The sequence below is a fragment of the Perca flavescens genome, chromosome 9, assembly GCF_004354835.1.
Source record: "Perca flavescens isolate YP-PL-M2 chromosome 9, PFLA_1.0, whole genome shotgun sequence".
Lineage (NCBI taxonomy): Eukaryota > Metazoa > Chordata > Actinopteri > Perciformes > Percidae > Perca > Perca flavescens.
The window spans coordinates 5,930,080-5,949,053 of NC_041339.1; the positions used below are offsets into that span (position 1 = coordinate 5,930,080).

At 41.9% G+C, this 18,974-nt stretch overlaps 1 protein-coding gene across 6 annotated transcripts in view; it reads left to right on the forward strand.

The window, feature by feature from the left end:
* Positions 1-18,974, forward strand: part of szt2 (SZT2 subunit of KICSTOR complex) — a 161,174-nt gene that overhangs the window by 37,193 nt on the left and 105,007 nt on the right. For 5 of the 6 annotated variants that reach the window (XM_028586980.1, XM_028586986.1, XM_028586981.1 and 2 more), the window contains exons 24-36: positions 398-536; positions 1,889-2,206; positions 2,337-2,544; positions 3,471-3,518; positions 6,893-7,020; positions 9,359-9,626; positions 12,917-13,088; positions 13,269-13,361; positions 13,687-13,765; positions 14,870-15,160; positions 15,428-15,563; positions 16,958-17,074; positions 17,181-17,250. In XM_028586980.1, the coding sequence (XP_028442781.1) occupies positions 398-536; positions 1,889-2,206; positions 2,337-2,544; positions 3,471-3,518; positions 6,893-7,020; positions 9,359-9,626; positions 12,917-13,088; positions 13,269-13,361; positions 13,687-13,765; positions 14,870-15,160; positions 15,428-15,563; positions 16,958-17,074; positions 17,181-17,250 (2,067 nt within the window). The remainder of the gene's footprint in view (positions 1-397; positions 537-1,888; positions 2,207-2,336; positions 2,545-3,470; positions 3,519-6,892; positions 7,021-9,358; positions 9,627-12,916; positions 13,089-13,268; positions 13,362-13,686; positions 13,766-14,869; positions 15,161-15,427; positions 15,564-16,957; positions 17,075-17,180; positions 17,251-18,974) is intronic. The other variant, XM_028586983.1, reaches the window with a different exon arrangement.

Genomic DNA, 18,974 nt, shown 5'->3' on the forward strand with positions numbered 1-18,974 from the left:
AAAAGTGGATTTGGACACTCCCTAAACACACCTGCGCCGTGTGCTTAGATTGTTAAAATAGGGCCCATATAGTTAAAGTAAAAGCCAAGGGGATATTTATTGTCTATAGCTTCTACAATATCAGTGAAGGATTGCCAAGTCTTACAAAATGTTTCAACGGAACCACACAATGTATATCTGAGTTTTTCCAGTTTTAGGTGCTGCATAATGTCTTTGACGGCATGTCCCTCAATATCAGACAAAGTTTTAAATATTGAGTCCCAGACACTGGTTATGAACACTTTTTTGAAATATTTTTCCATTGGAAGTCTGCTTTGGGAGATGTAACAAGGAGCTATGTGTATTCCTAACAACTGCAGCAATAATCTAAACATGTGTTTCCTCTGGGTCTTGGCAGAGTTTCAGTAATGCAGACCTTGTGGAAGAAGAGCCCTTGCTGGGGGAGAGGAGCTGCTCTGCACCACAGTGGAGGTGCTATGCCAAGTACATCAGCTCCCAGCAGATCATCCTCACCTTCCTGCCTGCTACCTTCACAGGTACACCTGGCATTGTGTTTACTATGATGTGGTTCTTAGGTTTTGAACACAGAAAAAGTTCTCTCTGGTCCAATTCAGTGACTGGTTCAGATGAGTTTTATTCACTGTGCAGTGCAGGAAGAAGTTCTCAAGAAGCTGTAGGATTCTCTCTGACCAGAATGAGTTTTCTGTCCATTTCATACAAGGTTACTGGAAACAACAGAATAAACACAAGCTGAGAAGACATTCACTCACAAAACTATCTAAGTAGATTTGCATTGACCCAATACTGTCTGCTCAAACTATTGAAAAATGGTCCTTTGTTTAAATGAGGTGTGAACACCGCTGGAGACTTATGCCGTTTTTCCATTACATGGTATCTGCTCGCCTCGACTTTACTCGCCTCGACACGACTCGGCGCACTGTGCGTCCCTTTTCCATTGCAGATTTTAGTACCGCCTCAACTTGGCTTGTCGTCATAGCGACTGCCGTGGGCGTGGCTTGGTAGCGTTGCATTTCCCCCGACTCATTTCCTGGTTCTCCTTCTCCGTAAACAACATGAAATCAACAAGATAGTTAACTTTTCCTGCTCCAGATTTCCCACTGTGGTCAGAAAGAACAGGGGAGACACTTTGTTTCTCTCACTATATGACTCTAGAGTCACTACTCGCTGCGGAGCTAATCGCCGGCACTCTCTCACTTCTCCCTCGCTCACCAGCTCCCCGCACACACACGGCGACTCAACGCACACACCAGCGCACAAGTATAAACATCAGGCCACTTGTATGCTACGGAGAAAGCTCTGCGTGGAACCTCCGGCAGCAAAAAAAACACCGCTGGCTAAACTATTTAAAAATGCCGTCTGTCGCTAGCAATGCAGTGATCAGTGACGATTCTTTCCGACCAATCTGTAGCCTGCAGGGTTTCACGTTAATGAAATTTAAATTAATTAAAGGTGCTGTAGGACTTGGAAAATTTGGAGGACGCTATGAAATGCCTGTGCCTGAGCAGTGATTGACACATGGTTAGCCCCCCCCCTCGTGGCCCTGATTGGTGTATTTCAACAGGGAGCTGTGGATTTTTGCAAATCACACTACAGGCTGTAGTTGGTGCCAGAGGAGCCAGATTTTTTTTAAATTACCTGCTTCATGCAGTTCTACCCGAAGATAGGTTCAGTTTCAGCAAATATGACAGAAAGTTAGTTTTATAAGTCTTACCTACTGCACCTTTAACACAGGAAACGCTAAAAGTTTGTTGATCAGAGAAAATAATAGGAACAGGAAATTTGATTTCAGGATAAAATGAGACTAAAACTGTTGGGTTATTCATGTTCTACACACGAGATACATGCGGCTACTGTGTTCATTTTGCAGATGTTTTGATGTTGATGGCGTCCGGGCTGGAGACAGAGCCTCAGAGTAACATCAGCATGCAGGAGGACGACACTCTGACTCCCGGCCACAAATCTCAGGCCGACTCCCTGTCCGGCTCCACCAGTGGGCTGGAGAGGTCAGAGTCCGGCCTCAGTCTGCCAAGGAGCTCCAGCAGTGGACACTTAACCACCAGGTCCCCTGTGCTCTCACCGCGTCCCGAGGGACAGACTGGGCTCGCTGATTCACTAACCCTGGACCAGGACAGCTGGGACAGCAGAGGGTCGGAGACAGAGACCGGGACAGAGACCCCAGGCTCAGGTCGGTCTCATGCTTTTGTCCAGAGTTGTAGTCAAAACCTTACTGTTACCACACTGATACATTACATTGTTACCACGTGTTTAACACACACCAGGTATTGCTGATCAATTTGACTTTTCTTACTCTCCAGATCTGGGAGAAAAAGAAGGAGTCCAGTTCTCTGAGCCACAGAAGGCCGATTTTCACATCAGCTTCAGCAGGCAGGTTTCCCACCAGAGTACCAGTGACAGCAGCCAATTGAAGTGTCCAGTCTACGTCTACAACTGCTCCCTGGAGCAGCTAAAGGAGCAACTGGTGCACCCCAACTCCAGCCGCCAACCCAGGGACATCTTCTTCAGGTACTGTGCTCACATACAGAAAGAAAGCTTCCAAATAGAACTGGTACCCAAGTGAAAAGGGTTTTCAAGGAATCACAGTGTTTATCTAGGATAATAGGATTTAGATTTTGATCAATTTGATAATATGTGAGGTTATTCACTTTCCAAACATCCTGGCCTGTTCTGCAGCAGAACCGCTCTCTGTGGTCTGCGCCACTTGACCACTGAAGGGTCCAGATGGTGAACAGAACAGATCTTTGCAGTGAGAATTTCTATGTCGTCAATTGAATTATTAAAGGTCCCATGGCATGACAATTTCACTTTATGAGGTTTTTTAACATTAATATGAGTATTAGGGGACCACTAAGCCTATATAAAAGCATCCAAAGAGCACCATGTCATGGGACCTTTAAATAGTTTAGTTGTCTTGGCAATCATTCTGATCACCAATAATAATATTGTACTCACCAAGGTGAGATCACAGTGACATCATTAAAAGAAGTTGGACTAATGCTGTTCCAGTGGCAGCAGCAGCGTGGCAGCAAAATCATGATCCGAGCACTGACGCCGTTAGACACTCTGGATAAACTATTGGTTTGTTTACAACCTGTGTTACCGTCGGACTACTTTGTTTTAGTCTGGCTGCTGTGTTCCCAGATTTTCAGCAATTTCTTTGGTGAGTACAATATTATTATAACTAATAGAAATGATGGACAAAGTTACAGAAAAAAGAGCCAAGTTGTAATAAGCATGCAGGATCCTGTAATTGAAATATTCCCCCACCATTGTTTGACATAACTGACCCATGAATGTTGTCATATTATGACATAACTGACCCATGAATGTTGTCATATTATGACATAACTGACCCATGAATGTTGTCACATTACGTTTTGAGTCCAGTTGTTAACATGTGTGTCTCTGATTATCTTCATGGGTGAGAATAGAGCTCAAGATGCTGAATCCTGCGAGATGTATCAGCAGAAGCAGTTCAGGTAGCTCTGCTCGATTCTGTATCTCCGCTCTCCAGCTGCTCAGCTTTCATTGGACGCGCTTGTCTTCTGTCCAGCGGAGAAGGGTTGCTTTTTCTAATGCTGTCGGCTCCGAAGCCCCGGCGTGTCTGTGCGTCCTCCTCAGGCTTGTGTTGCTACATACACACAGCGGGTACAGCGCTGCCACACACTGAACGCAACAAACAATTCAACTAGTTCCCTCTTCACACTAGTCAGTGTTAGAGTAGCGCAGGCCCAATGCACATCGACCAATTATCGGCCCGGCCGATTATCGGGGCCGATATTTGGCAATTTGCAGATTATCTGCGTGAGTGTTTTATTTTACTGATAACCGATAAAGTTAATTAATTAAAAAGTGCGCTACTTTGGCTCCGCTATGGCTCTGTTAGCAGTTTGCAACACTTCCAAACAAGCTGTTGGCATTTTAAAAGTTGAGGAAGGTTTTTTGTTTTTATTTATAATTTTCTTTTGACTGTTTATTATGATTAAAGTTTCAGTTTTATTAAATAATTGCTTAAAGTGCTCACATTATGCTCATTTTCAGCTTTATAATTGTATTTAGAGGTTATATTTGAATAGGTTTACATGGTTTAATTTAAAAAAAAAAAACACCATATTTTTGTTGTACTGCACATTGCTGCAGCTCCTCTTTTCACCCTGTGTGTTGAGCTCTCTGTTTTAGCTACAGAGCGAGACCTCTCACTTCTGTTCCATCTTTGTTGGGAGTCGCACATGCGCAGTAGCTAGGTAAGGACTACTAGCCAGTCAGAAGCAGTGTATGAGGGCGTGCCACGCTAACAGCTAGACGAGCATTATAACGTGTGTTACAAAGTGACGCACGTTTGTCTCTGAAGTAAAGGCTGGACTACAATAGAGCTGTTTGGAGCAGTTTGTGAACAGTGGTTTCTGTTGGAAGTCCCTTTGGGGTGGACTTTGTGCTTTTTCACTTTGTAAACCTATAACATGCTCAAAAAAGATATAGAACACAATAAAGGAAAGGCAAAAAGCATAATACGAGCACTTTAAAGCATTTAAACACGTTTGTGTAGGAGTTTGTAACATTCCTAAATGTTAATTTTGACTTAAAGATTTTATTTTTTACTGTTTATGTATATCAGTTCCAAATATCGGTTATCGGTTTCATTAACTACTAATAGTCTGTATCGATATCGGCCCTGAAAAAAACGTATCGGTCGACCCCTAGTTCACTTACCTTATGCAGTGCGTGTGAACTGCTGGCCTGTAGCCCTGGTCAATAAATCACTTGGCTTTTGTCATTGTTTTGCGGAAATGATCATCTTCACCAGGAAGGGGCCTGTGTTTGTGCATTACACAGAATGATTCCACTCAGCTCTACAGAACTATTAACTTTTTACCTAACTGTTTGCAACAAGTTCCTCTTCCCACAAGTAACCAAACGTCCGTAAGCTTTCAGTGTTTGATAATGATGTTTTACAGACTTTTTTTAATCGACTGTCTTTGTTCAGGTATTTTGACAGTGACATTGAGCAAGTGAAATGTTCCTATTAGTGAGAATTTCTGTTGCACTAATGATAACCGGTACAGCTAGGAGTGTAAGTGTTGTTGGCTGAAGCCACTACCCAGCACTCTCTGCTGGTGACTACCCAGAAGTCCAGGAAGGCACAAATGAATTCTAACAGTGCTCAGACTCCTAACAGTGTCAGATTTGCTGTGGCATAATGATGCCGCCTGCAGGTTTTAATATGTTGTGGTCAAAGTGTGCCCATGACTGCAACAAAAACATTATACCTGACTTCCTTTTGATTTGGAGAACCACATACACTGGTGTGGAAACAAGGACAAAGTTTATGAGATTACATGTAATAAAAACCAGGAGCACGCTATAGAAATACATTGCTAAGTTGCTGAGCACCACAGAAGTAATCATTTACTGTCGGTACATTATAACAGTAATTATTGATACAATAGAGGGAAAAAAGATGATTATTATAAAATGATAGGTATGGGACAGATTTAATTTAATTTGAGATTTGTATTTATTTATCTCAAACAAACAGTATGTTGAAAAAGAAAAAACACAAACGGACAAATCAGCTTTTACCAAAGAATAAAAAAAAGGATAGGTGTGAGAAAGGAGCAGGTGGAGGCGTAATGCTTTTATAGTCGTCAAAATACATTCTTCTCTAAACTTAATTCTGCAATTTGATCTTTAAAATCTTATATTAATTCATCTTTTAGCAGAATTTCTTTTGCAGATTTAATTATTTACAGTATATATAGTATACTTTTAAAAAAAATATATTTTACAATGCAAATTCAATACATTTAAACTAGTGAGTTCCAAAAGAGGTGTGTGTGTGTGTGTGTGTGTGTGTGTGTGTGTGTGTGTGTGTGTGTGTGTGTGTGTGTGTGTGTGTGTGTGTGTGTGTGTGTGTGTGTGTGTGTGTGTGTGTGTGTGTGTGTGTGTGTGTGTGTGTGTGTGTGTGTGTGTGAAACAACCGGTTTATTGAACTAGAGTTTATTCTAACTGTGCTTGCAGCAGCTTGGCAGGAGACTGTGTATGTCGCAGCAGTTTGTCTTGACACCTTGCCGTTACATGAATGAAAACGCTTTGGTGATGGAGGTCTTTTTTTCCACCTGTTTCATGTTTTTTCCTCCCTTTTTGTCCTGACGATGTTTCAAACGCATGCTGTGGAGGTTCATTTGTCCCTCACAGGCTCGTCGGCTCCTTGGACTTTGCTTACTGTAGTGGAGATCTGGGCTAAATCTATCTAAATGCTTATGCAAAATGACCCGAATGGAATTGTCTATATGTCTTTTAAACTGACATTGTATTTTTGTTACACATGTGGAATAGGGCTGGGTATCATTGAAAAATGTACGATACCGAGACTTTGATACCGGTTCCTAAAGAATACTTTTTTCGATACCAATTTTATAAAAACAGAACGAGATGACAACATTACAAATTACGCCACAAAGTTTAATATTTATTTTTTTAGCTCCTACTACGTGAGTCGTCTCTGTGTAACCTAGAGTTTTTCCTGCATGTCTCTACGACGTGTAACGTTAGACAGCCAATCACATGTTACATTATTAGATCTTGGTAGAAGCATGCTGATTGGCTCACTGACACTAATGAGATTTACTCCTTAGGTATTGAAATTGGGTATCGAATGACGAGGCATTTTGTATTGAATATGATACCCAGCCCTGATGTGGGATTAAGGTTATGTGCATAGACGTAAATCTATTGGAAATCATTAAATGAAGTTCTAGTCCATGTGGGTTCAGAAGATCCTTTATTGGTCTTTCTAACGGAGTATGTATGTTTCCTGTCTGGGCGTGTCTGCTGTGCTCTTGTCCTCCGGCAGGTCCCTGTCCCAGGACCGCAGCAGTCCGTCCCCTTGGACTGACCTCCTGGCTCAGCCTCACAAACACAAGGAGCTCGCCAGCTACTGCAGCCTGCTGCAAGAGCACTACCACCAGAGCTACGTTAAAGGTGACCCACCAACATACACCTGGAACAGAGTTATGTCTGCCTGCCTGAATTATAAGTCTTATATTCTTCACTGTTTCCTGTTGCTAGATATAAAAATGATAACCTGGACTACGACGGAATATTAGCCGATTATTAGCCCAGCAGCATGTCTTTACAGCAGCATGGCTAACGCCAACAACGGAAGCTAAAGTTACCCACAGTCCATCAGGTGTATCTCAACTATGGATCTAATAGTAGCCCAAAATACACAACACTTAGTAACAAAGTATTAAAGTAAAATCTAAGTACAAATCCAAACTTTATTATATTATTTAATTTATCTGTGCCTTTATTATCTGCTGGTACAGTACAAGACTGCCCAGTTCAGTATTTACACTCTGGCTCCTTTAATGGGAAATGGGTTTACTACAACTCTTAACTCTTACTACTACACTGTCCACTTCTGTAGAGCATCAATTGAAACAATAAAACGCTGAGAATGTGGGGAAGATTTTCAATTCTTTTTTTACTGCATCTAACAAAGCTATCAGTATGCAAACAAATCCCAAATGGAGCTTCATGAAATTGATATATCATCTCCTTAATAAACACAGTGTGAGAGCTAATTTCTTTTTTTTTCTTCAAGTTGTGCATGCTCTACAACTTTGATCCAGATGTTCTGCCCTTCAGAAGCATGTTGCTACATTTGTATCACTATGCGATGATGATATAGTCATTTCTTGTCAATTAATGCATCAGTTCCTTGACCGAATAATAATACAGCTTTATTTATACATATTTCATACAAAAAAGATGCATTAAAGTAAAAACCAATCATAAGCATTTGTTAGAGACAGTAAATAATATATGTTTAAAGAATAAGGCTGATATGATTTTATATTCTTCTCATTGTCAACAAAACCCACAATCTGTTAGTCCGTCTCTCAATACTTTCTGACTTCCTGTCTGTGATTCTAACCTCTAAGCCCATTGGTTCTTACTGAAGACATAAATCTTAAAAAATGCCTCACAAATATATAGTTTCATTAGCATTAGCATTGTAAGCATGCTGATGTTAGCATTTAGCTTAGGCCAAAATAATAATGTATGTGTGTTCATGGTAATGAATGAAGAGTCACCTAGTGCGACAGTAGGTTCTGCCGCGTCCACTGCGTCCACCCATACTCTGCTGTACCACGCTACATCCCGTTAACGCCCTGCTGTGCCCTACTATGACATGAACTACTACGACTACCATTGTAATCACTGTTTCATTATCTTTATTGTGACTTTTATTGCCACTGTTCATCATAACCCCAACTGGCCCCGTCAGACACCGCCTACCAAGAGTCTGGGTCTGCCGAGGTTTCTTCCTAAAAGGGAGTTTCTCCTCGCCACTGTTGCAATAGCCACTGCTAATGCTTGCTCTTGGGGGAATTATTGGAATTGTTGGGGCTTTGTGAATTATAGAGTGTGGTCTAGACCTACTCTATCTGTAAAGTGTCTCGAGATAACTCTTATGATTTGATACTATAAATAAAATTGAATTGATATGTGTTTAATAGTTGTTGGACAACAATGGAGCTCTATGGCACACAGGAAGATATGTCAGGTTTTCAATCACACACAATAGTTGACTTATCCTTCACATACACTGTAAATAAAAAACTGTTTATGAATAAGAATGAATGCCGTAGGTGAAGAAAAATATCATGATAATTATATCATGTACCTTTTGAAAAGCAAGCAGAGGCAGCTCCAGAAGCTGGGAGTAAATATTTCTTGTGGAGTGCCTCAGTGTTCCGTGCTGGGCCCCATTCTTTTCTCTTGGTACATGCTTGTCAAACTATAAACAAGGCCTGAGGAAACGGTCTTCATATTCTAGCATACATGCAGATATTTGCACCACAAATCCATTGGAGAGTGCCAGTCAGACTGTCACTGACTTTCGTTTGAATAATAAAAATACACCGGTTTGTTTTAGATTGGTTAATCGCTACATTATAATACTACAAAAATCAGACAAAGCATTGCGTGAAGTAGGGCTGGGTATTGTTCAAAAGGTAACGATACCGATACCAATGCCGTGACTTCAATACCGGTTCCTAAACGTTTTCCTAAACTTTTTTCGATAACAATTTTTGTATTTAATTTTCAGCTCCTACTATGTTTTTCCTGCATGTCTCTACGAGACTTTAGAGGCAATTAGGCCAGTGCCTAAAAAGTATTGAATTTGGTACCCAGCCCTAGCGTGAAGTGTGTTGTATTAAATTGTAAACGAAAGTCAGTGGCTGCGTGACTTACCAACGTGTGTGGAACACGGCACCAGTCATTGATTTTCCCACCTTGTGGTCTGCAGGTGTGTACCGCAGCCTGCAGCAGTCCTACAGCATCAGCTCCCAGGACCTTTTGATGGCCATGGACTACTGTGAAGAATCCCTGCAGGAGATCGACGTCACCTCCTTCCTGCAGACCCTCTGCGGACACATCAGGGTCTTCAGGGAGCAAAGTGAGACTCCAGGAAGGGGACGGAATCCAAAACCTTCAAGGAGCCCTGCCACCTTTATCATTGGAGAGGTTGAGGAGGACCGAGCAGATGACAGGGCTGCCATGGCCTCCTCGTCCAGGTAAGACATGTTTATTAATGTATACTAAACATAACCAACCAGGGTTCAACATTAAAGGTCCTATGACATGCTGCTTTTTGGATGCTTTTATATAAGCTTCAGTGTTACCCTAATATTGTATCTGAAATCTCTTTCCCAAAATTCAGCCTTGGTGCAGAATTACAGCCACTAGAGCCAGTCCCACAATGAACTTTCCTTAGGACGTGCCATTTCTGTGTCTGTAGCTTTAAATGCTATTGAGGAGGAGAGAGGGGGGTGGCCTTGACCAACTGCCATGCTTCGCTCTTTTGCAAGCCATGATGTCTCTCTCTTTCTCATGGGCAGGCCAAATTCTCTGGGCGGGCAAAGCAGAGAAAGGGGAGGTAACCTTTCCCCTTATGATGTCATAAAGGGAAGATTCCAGATCGGCCCATCTGAGCTTTCATTTTCTCAAAGGCAGAGGCAGGATACCCAGGGCTTGGTTTACACCTATCACCATTTCTAGCCACTGGGGGACCATAGGCAGGCTGGGGGAACTCCTATTAATGTTAAATAAAAAACTCATAAAGTGAAATTTTCATGCCATGGGACCTTTTTTTTATTTTTTTTTTTTCACTTGTCCGGTCTGGCAAGTGAAAGAAAATTCTACTTGCCCCAGTCAATTTCATGGCCCATATACACATTTTTTATTTAAAAAAAGAATCTACTTGCCCGACATGGCATTTTACTTGCCCTGTCCAAGAACCTTTATTGTTGAACATTGTCCCCATTTTCAATTTTAAAGTTTTTTACGTAGAGCTAAAGGATTGAATAACAACATGATATACAGGGTGAGAGAGAAAAAACAACAGCATGATAACAAAGTTGCCTGCTTATTTTCAGGTTTACATATATAACTGCAAGATAAGGAGTGACCGCATTTCATTCCATTCCTGTGGGTATTTGTCTGAGGAAGACCTGTAGTTGGTTGAAATGTCTCTGATCAGATTAAAGGGTGCTGTGATTCCAGTGGGCAGGTACTTAGTACAGGCATTATGCAAAATCACCCCACACAAGTCTCATAAAGGTCTCCACTTTAACATATAAAAAGTCCTAAAAAGATCCAAGTGGTGAAAAGCATTGGAAAATACGGAAATTAATGATGCCACAATTTCCCATGGCTGCCCATGTTAAGGGAGACGGGTGAATAGGGAAAATATTTTGAATAACAGATACCACCACGAGGAGAGCCTCATCCGCTCTTCAATTTGTAGGGGCTCTTCATCCGTGTACTCGGCTGAATGAATACGGGCGGTCATCAAATTATAATGACCTCGTCCACATTGTCAACATGTTTAAATATTGAGCCATGGCACTGGAAATCTTTACCAACAAACTCCCAGAATGCCATTCTCCCTGCACTTTTAGTAACAATCTGAGCCTGTCAGTGGCAGTAACAATCATTTAGTGGAAAGAAATCAAGGGTGCACAACTGCCCCACTTAGTTACATTGTTCACGGTGGCCGGTTACAGCTTTCTCATTCAAAACTGCACCAATTTCATTGTTCACATGAGTTTATTAGACACAAATGCATGGGGAAATGGGGTTGGTCCCGGTTGAGAAAACATAACAAAATTACCCTTTAAAGGTCCCATGGCATGAAAATTTTGACTTTACGAGGTTTTTTAACATTAATATGCGTTTCCCCAGCCTGCCTATGGTCCCCCAGTGGCTAGAAATGGTGATAGGTGTAAACCGAGCCCTGGGTATCCTGCTCTGCCTTTGAGAAAATGAAAGCTCAGATGGGCCGATTTGAAACCTTGCTTCTTATGAGGTCATAAGGGGAAAGGTTACCTCCCCTTTCTCTGCTTTGTCCACCCAGAGAATTTGGCCCACCCATGAGAAAGAGAGAGACATCATGGCTTTCAAACGAGCAAAGTGGCAGTTGGTCAAGGCCACTCCCCCAACCTCCACCTTGCCCCCCCCGTCTCTCTTCCTCAGTAGCTACAGACACAGAAATGGCACATACTGAGGAAAGCTCATTGTTGGACTGGCTCTAGTGGCTGTAATTCTGCACCAAGGCTGAATTTCGGGAAAGAGACTTCAGATACAGTATTAGGGGACCACTAAGGTCTATATAAAAGAGACTTCAGATACAGTATTAGGGGACCACTAAGGTCTATATAAAAGAGACTTCAGATACAGTATTAGGGGACCACTAAGGTCTATATAAAAGAGACTTCAGATACAGTATTAGGGGACCACTAAGGTCTATATAAAAGAGACTTCAGATACAGTATTAGGGGACCACTAAGGTCTATATAAAAGAGACTTCAGATACAGTATTAGGGGACCACTAAGGTCTATATAAAAGAGACTTCAGATACAGTATTAGGAGACCACTAAGGCCTATATAAAAGCATCCAAAGAGCACCATGTCATGGGACCTTTAATGCTATTTGCAGAAAAGTTAATCATTTAAAATGGTGCTATTTAGGTTTTAAGATCAAAGTGATACTTAACGGTCGATATGGACCTGTTGTGGGCGTTGGTTTGACGTTGATGGTTAAAAGTTATTGTTTTTTGGTAACTGCAATCAGTGGTGTAAGGAAATTCTTGAAAATGTGCATTCCTGCAATACAGTTGTTACCCACATCTCATAATATTATTTGTTACCTGTTGAGCCTTAAGCTTTAAAGCTGCTAACAGTGGGTCAGATTGCTGTGTGTAATTCAGTTCAATTTTATATAGCAGTGGCTATTACGACAGTGGCGAGGAAAAACTCCCTTTTAGGAAGAAACCTCAGCAGACCCAGACTCTTGGTAGGCGGTGTCTGACAGGGCCAGTTGGGGGTGTGAAAGGGGTCACATGTAGTGATGAACCCAGACAGAACTCTGCGCTTCCTCTCAGCTCCACAGAGCTTTACGGTTTGCTTTAGTCTTACAGCAGCCGGCATAAACACACCGTCCACTACCGGCCCGGCAACAACTGGAAGACAAAGTGTCGCCTGAATGTGTAATTAGGCAACTGTTTGCTCTCATGGCTGATAACCTGTCAATTCTGTGTTTACTGTCCAAAGAATTTGGTCTCATTATCAGAATCAGAAAGGGGTTTATTACCACAGTAAGTTACACTTTTGTGGAATTTGCCTTGGTGAATAGTGCATAAATACACAACCATACAAAGTAATCATACATTTAGAAATAAGCCAATAAATAAGGAAACCGAAGTAAGCGTCAATATCAGTGGGGCCTTGTTGATGAGGCTTTATTCATGTTACCAACAAGCTATTACAATTATGAATGTCTAATGTTAATGCTTCTGACAATAGTACTGAAATGGAGGATGCTGCTGAAGCTGAATCTAGAGGGAAATCCTCTCCTCCTACATCTCCACTGGTCCTGGATGAGTCCAAGACAGCCAAGATCCCAGAGTTCCCTCTGACGCTGCTTCACACACAGGCCAAGTGTGATGTGTATCCAGATGTGCGCAACATAATACAGGTATTGTCCAAGGTCTTAATTATTCATCTCCTGCTCATGGTTTCACATTTTCAAGTAGATCTGATGATTCCTTTTGATCATAGACTCTCAATGGAGTAATTTAATTAGTAACTACATGAGCTAATAAACTAAAAAGGTCAAACTGATGTCAAATTTTGACAAAATCTAATCATTCAACAGGATAAATTCATGGGGATCGTGTCTCAGTATTTTAAAACTGTGCCCTCCAATCCACACTACTTCTTCTACTGCCCGCCTTCATACAAGAGAGACGTGAGTTGACCAAGTTGTGTTTTGCCATTCTAATTGTTATCCTTGTGTTTTTGGAAGACTGACTTTGCTTTCATATCTCATTAATATCGTTGGTTATATGGAGGTAAATCTGCAACTTCATTGTATACAATACATGTAGTATGGGTGGTCCCTGTTCCATCTCTCTCTCAGTTAAGGAGTCCTTGGTTTTAAAACACGTTGAAGACCCCTGCTGTAAATGAATGTCCGTCGGAGATTTGTGCCGGAGTCAGCTTTGGCTCGGAAAGAGAATCCACTGCTCTTGATTGGACTGGATAGACCTTTGCACTGTGGTTTGTCTCCTCAGGAGGACTCTGAGGACGGCGAGATGGGGAGGAGACCCAGCGAGGAGCTGGTGTCAGAGGCCGAGCCAGCGACTGAGGATGGTGAGCATCATTCACAAAGCTTTAGCTTTAATTCGGTACACCCTGCATTTATATTGTTTAATTTTGACAAAGCAAAAGATTTTTTGGTGTGAGAGTATGGCTTACGGTGTAAATGTATGATTGTATACTACTATGCACTAGAAGCACCTGTCCCATTATGTGTATGTGAGGGTATGGTTTGAGGAAAGGTATGGTGTGTGAGTATGAATGTATACTTCTAGGCACCAGGAGAAGTAGCACTTAAATTTCGTTGTGACAATGTTTCTGATTCTGGACTGTCAGTCCCAGCCAAAACACACCGTCACCGTCACTGTCAGCCACTGCAAGGTACAAGGTAACGAGAAAATAAAAAAGATGCTAGCTACTCTTACCATTCTGATATGTCTTCTATTCTATTCTATTCCGATTTTGTTGCACAACAGACTCCTCCTATCTTGGGTCAGTCTTGCTCTGATTGACCCCTGGTTCAGACAGGACACACAAATTATTGTTGCAGATCGCAAACTTGCAGAGCTCTCTAAGCGGGCTGCCTGCTCGCGGAGGGCCTGCCAGGGCTTCGTGAGACGGCTGTCCGCCAGCGAGTCTCGCCAAGATGGCTGCCCCGCCGCCTCCTGTCTGAACCCGGCGAGAGGCTCAAACATGTAGGCCTAGAGCTGAATCTCTCTGATGTTTCTGACTAACGAACTGATCAGCTAGCGTTGTGGAGATAGGTCTGGAGTGGGACTTTAAGTTTGGCTCAGTTAAACACAGGCTAACAGGGTAAATTAAGTCTGGTTCAGATAAGTTAATGATACATTAGGTTAAGTTAAAGTTTTTTATTTGGCTAACATAACTTGATTGGTTGATTTGATTTATTTAGCATGGGTTAGGGTTAAAAGCATGCTGAGTGTTTATTGGCTCACTGACTCTGATGAGATTTGCTCCTTAGGTATGGAAATTGGGTATTGAATGACGAGTCATTTTTTGATACTAAGGAGGCAATTCGGTCGGTGCCTAAACCGTATCGAATTCGGTACCCAGCCCTGCTGAACAATGCCAGAAATGAATCGTCATCGATATAGACTAGTGATATGATAATGAACAGTTTGGTTGGTTTGTGTGCAGAGAACTTGTCGGGCTGCTGCATCATGACGGAAAGCGACACCGATTTGGTGGTGGAGTATGAGGAGCATCCAGGCACCAGTTCCCACGGAGACGGTGACGACCAGTCCCTGTCAGACTCCAACACTGTCAACCAGGACCAGGACTCCTTCAGCATCCTGGACGGAGACTCCCTGCTGGAGGCCGAGGGGCCACAGCTGGACATGCCCCCGCTCTTCGTTCATGTCACTTGTTCGGCGAATATGAAAAGCTGCCACGGCTCCATGCCCATACAAACACTACCCACCTGCCTTGGTGAGTACAGCCTTGATTGTCTCTTCACTTTCCCGAGAGACACCCAATGTTAACACAAGAGTCTGGTTAAGATCTCTACGTTTCTCCCAAGAGAATATTCAGAAATTTGGAATAAAGTTACAGCCTTCATGCGTTCATCAAAACGTGTCTTTTTTTCAGCTTGTGTCTTTCCATCTTCCCTTCCCTTGTAAAATCTTTAATTGAAACGTTAAGATTTTACCACTGAGACTATTGCTTTTGTTGCTTACTTCAGTTTTGTGATTGCAGGGGAGATTATTTCCTTCCTGGAGAATGCTGAGGCCTTACAGTCTGTGGATTTGAATGAGCTCTCGGTCACATTAGATATTTTTGTCCTGACACTGCCTGTGGAGATTGAAGCCATGGGCGATTTCCATCATAACAGGTGAGTCAAAGTGAGCAAAAAGCCACAATTCAGCAGGTTTGCAAGAAACTAAAGTTATAGTGTAAGGTTTTTTTTGGACATGATATTTGTTATTTCAGTTTTTATGCCTCCAAGCTGGTGACTGCCTCGACCGAGGCATTACCAGGGTTTCCGCGAGGTCTTAAAAAGTCTCAAATTTCAAAGTCCAAATTTTAGGGCTTAAAAAGTCTTAAATTCACTGAAGTATTATGTTCTAGGTCTTAAATAATTTTAAACAGGTCTTAATTTTCCTACGTCCATGTAACTCTACCTCTAATGCTCTTTTTTTTGTTTTTTGATTCCGTGGTTTCTTTCGCTAGTCCAAATATAATTTCGCTGTGTTACGACAACAAATGAGACCAACATGCAAATGATATCGCAGCCAATCGGCTTTCGTGTTATTGGTGCGAGTCTCTTTCAGATTGTACCACAGACATAAAACAGATTTAATTCTTCAGCTTTGGGGAAGTGCAAGTTTAGCGATACTTGGCTTGAAAAAACTAATTTAGGGCTTAGTTGATGTTGTGATAAAGGTCTTAAATTTCATTCATAATGGTCTTAAAAAGGTCTTAAAAAGTCTTAAAATTGTTTTGGTGAAACCTGCAGAAACTCTGTTTTCAGGTTGTCTGTCCGTATTATTCTTGTAAACGCTTTGAGGGAATTTCGTCAATTTGGCAGAAAATCGACTTGGGTTCGAGCATGAACCGATTCGATTTTGGTGGTTAAGTTCCCTGTGACTTCACGAAACACATTTTTGGCCATAACTCAAGAATTGATACGTTCATTATAACAAGATTTCACACAAATGTCTAATAGGATAAAAGGATGAAGTGAAGATATTTTATCACCAAAAGGGCAAAAGGTCAACTTTACTGTGATGTGATATAATGTTTCTGGCCGTTTGTCAACGACATCCGTCCCCTTCCTCTTCCTTTGTGTTGGCGTTCTAACCTCCGGTGGATTTCTGAGGACTATGGGTAGCTGCTCCTCAGATCTCGGCAGGGTAAATCCAGATAGCTAGATAGACTATCTGTCCAATCTGAGTTTTCTGTTGCACGACTAAAACAACTTTTGAACGTACACGTTCCACCAAAACAAGTTCCTTCCCGAGGCTATTTTGCAGAGTCACCGTTGCTCTGTCCGACGCTTAGCACCGCCCATGACGATTGTGATTGGTTGAAAGAAAAGCCAATTAACCAGAGCGCGTTTTTCTACCATCCCGGAATGCTGTGTGGACTAGCCAGACCTTCCTTTGCAGCGCTGTGGGGGAAGGTCTGACAATGTGAGACTAGCTGTGCACTCATTGTAAAGTAAATCTGTTCTGATGTGATATGAGGACACTGTGAGCCTGTGAATGATCTTCTCTCTGTGTGCAGGTACACCTCAGAGAGCAGTATGTCCCAGAATCGTTCACCAGGACAGCCGTCCTCCTATCGCTCTGATGAGGAAATGATGGTCGTGTTTGACAATATGAGGGGGGGAAGCGTTGATGGGTGAGTCGGTCCAACACACATGCCTGTTCAACATTACGATACGGTCTCTGGTTGACTCTGATTCTGTCCATTTTAGATTTTTTATATCTGTCTTGTCTTCTATCAGGGTCTCTGGTGATCCCTTATCCAAACTGCCACTTCCTCACCAGTCAGCAATCCTGGCCACAATGGACGAGGTGAGTCGTATTCTTTTAAATGTGAGCTATCACAGCAGCAACGCAACAAATAATAGATATTACCTCTAAATGAGAGTAGCTTCACTTATTAGCTTTACCCAAATATGCAGCAGTCTGGCCATTCACCCAGTTCACATGTACACTTGCAGATAAAAATACGTCCTATTGAATTCACTTTTTTTCCCAGATGTATTTATTAAAGTAAGTGATGTATATCACCTTTGGAAATGGACAAGTTAAGTAACATTTTTAATTTTGTAATCAAATTGCAAAGGGGAAATTTGGAAGCTTCCTAGCTTAGGGTCACTTGGAGACCCTTCCTCAAGCAACACACTCAGGCCACCTTAACACAAGAAATAATGAAACTAACTGTCAGGTTACCATGACATTGACTGAACACATGCATGCTCCCCACAGGGCACACCCTTTTACATTCTGAAGATTTCTTAAAGGGTAACTTCTGTATTTTTCAACCTGGACCCTATTTTCCTATGTTTTTTTGTCTAATGGAGCTTACCCACTGCTGGTAACAGCTCGACTCGCCTCGTCTTGACTCAACTCGACGCCTCCGTTTTCCATTGCAGATTTAAGTACTGCCTCAGCGTGGCTGGTCATCATAGAGACGCCACGGGAAGGCTCAGAGACCTGTTGGTAGACTTTCTCATTCCGTGTTGCCCCATCCAGCTCTTGCTGGATCATCAGCAACCAGACACACAAAAAAAGTCTATACCTCCTCAGTCGACCACGGCGTGGTTTTGCGGGTTGCCATAAACAAAAATATAAATTCCAGTAAATAGTGCAGAGAGTATATCTCACAGTCTCTGGCTAAACTATTTAAAAGTGGCGTATTTGTTCAGGACACTCCGCACTCTTGTCTGCCGCTAGCAATGATGACGCAGTGAATAGTGATGATTCTCTCTGACCAATCAGTAGTCTGCAGTGTTTTCACGTCACCTTTTGGTATCGCCTCCGCTCGCTTGGAACCTCGACGGAGGTGATACTAAAAAAAGTACCTGTTTGCAGGTACCAGGGACTTCATGATGGAAAACCAAAATAGGCGAGTAGAGGCGAGTCGAGGAGGTACCATGTAGTGGAAAAACACCATAAGTGACTGATGGGAACAACCACAGTAATAATACGTTTTATTTATATAGCGCTTTACATGGTACTCAAAGACACTTTACAGTAAAACCAGCACATACAGCACATTAAAAACAGATATGCAATAACATATGCATGTTGTCTGACACTTAGAATAATAATCTGAGAACTTTTAGTGGAGGCTAAGACGCTGAACATTTGTCCTGTAGGGTTACATTGAAGATTTTAGTTCACCAATGCATGGAAAAATAGGGTCCAGGTTGAAAAAGAAAAAGACCCTTTCAAATGAGGCTTTCCTTCCTTTGTTTTCACCTTCAGGCAAAAAAAAGACATATTATTGACCACATGTATGTTTTTTTTATTATTGACCCTTTGATTTGTTTACTGACCTTATTACAAACTTGTTTAACCTCACTGTTGGTAAGATTCTAAGGATATCTGAATAATCAATCATCATGTTTTTGGCTCTGTCTAATACTTTGTTGAGCATGGACGTTGTGAATGCTTCTTTGTAATGGGAATTACAGCTTTAAGTCTTATTGATATTAGAAGGGATACATTTATTCCTCACAGAAAACTACGAGGTCCATATTTTTGCTAGTAATGCACATACACAGCAGCGA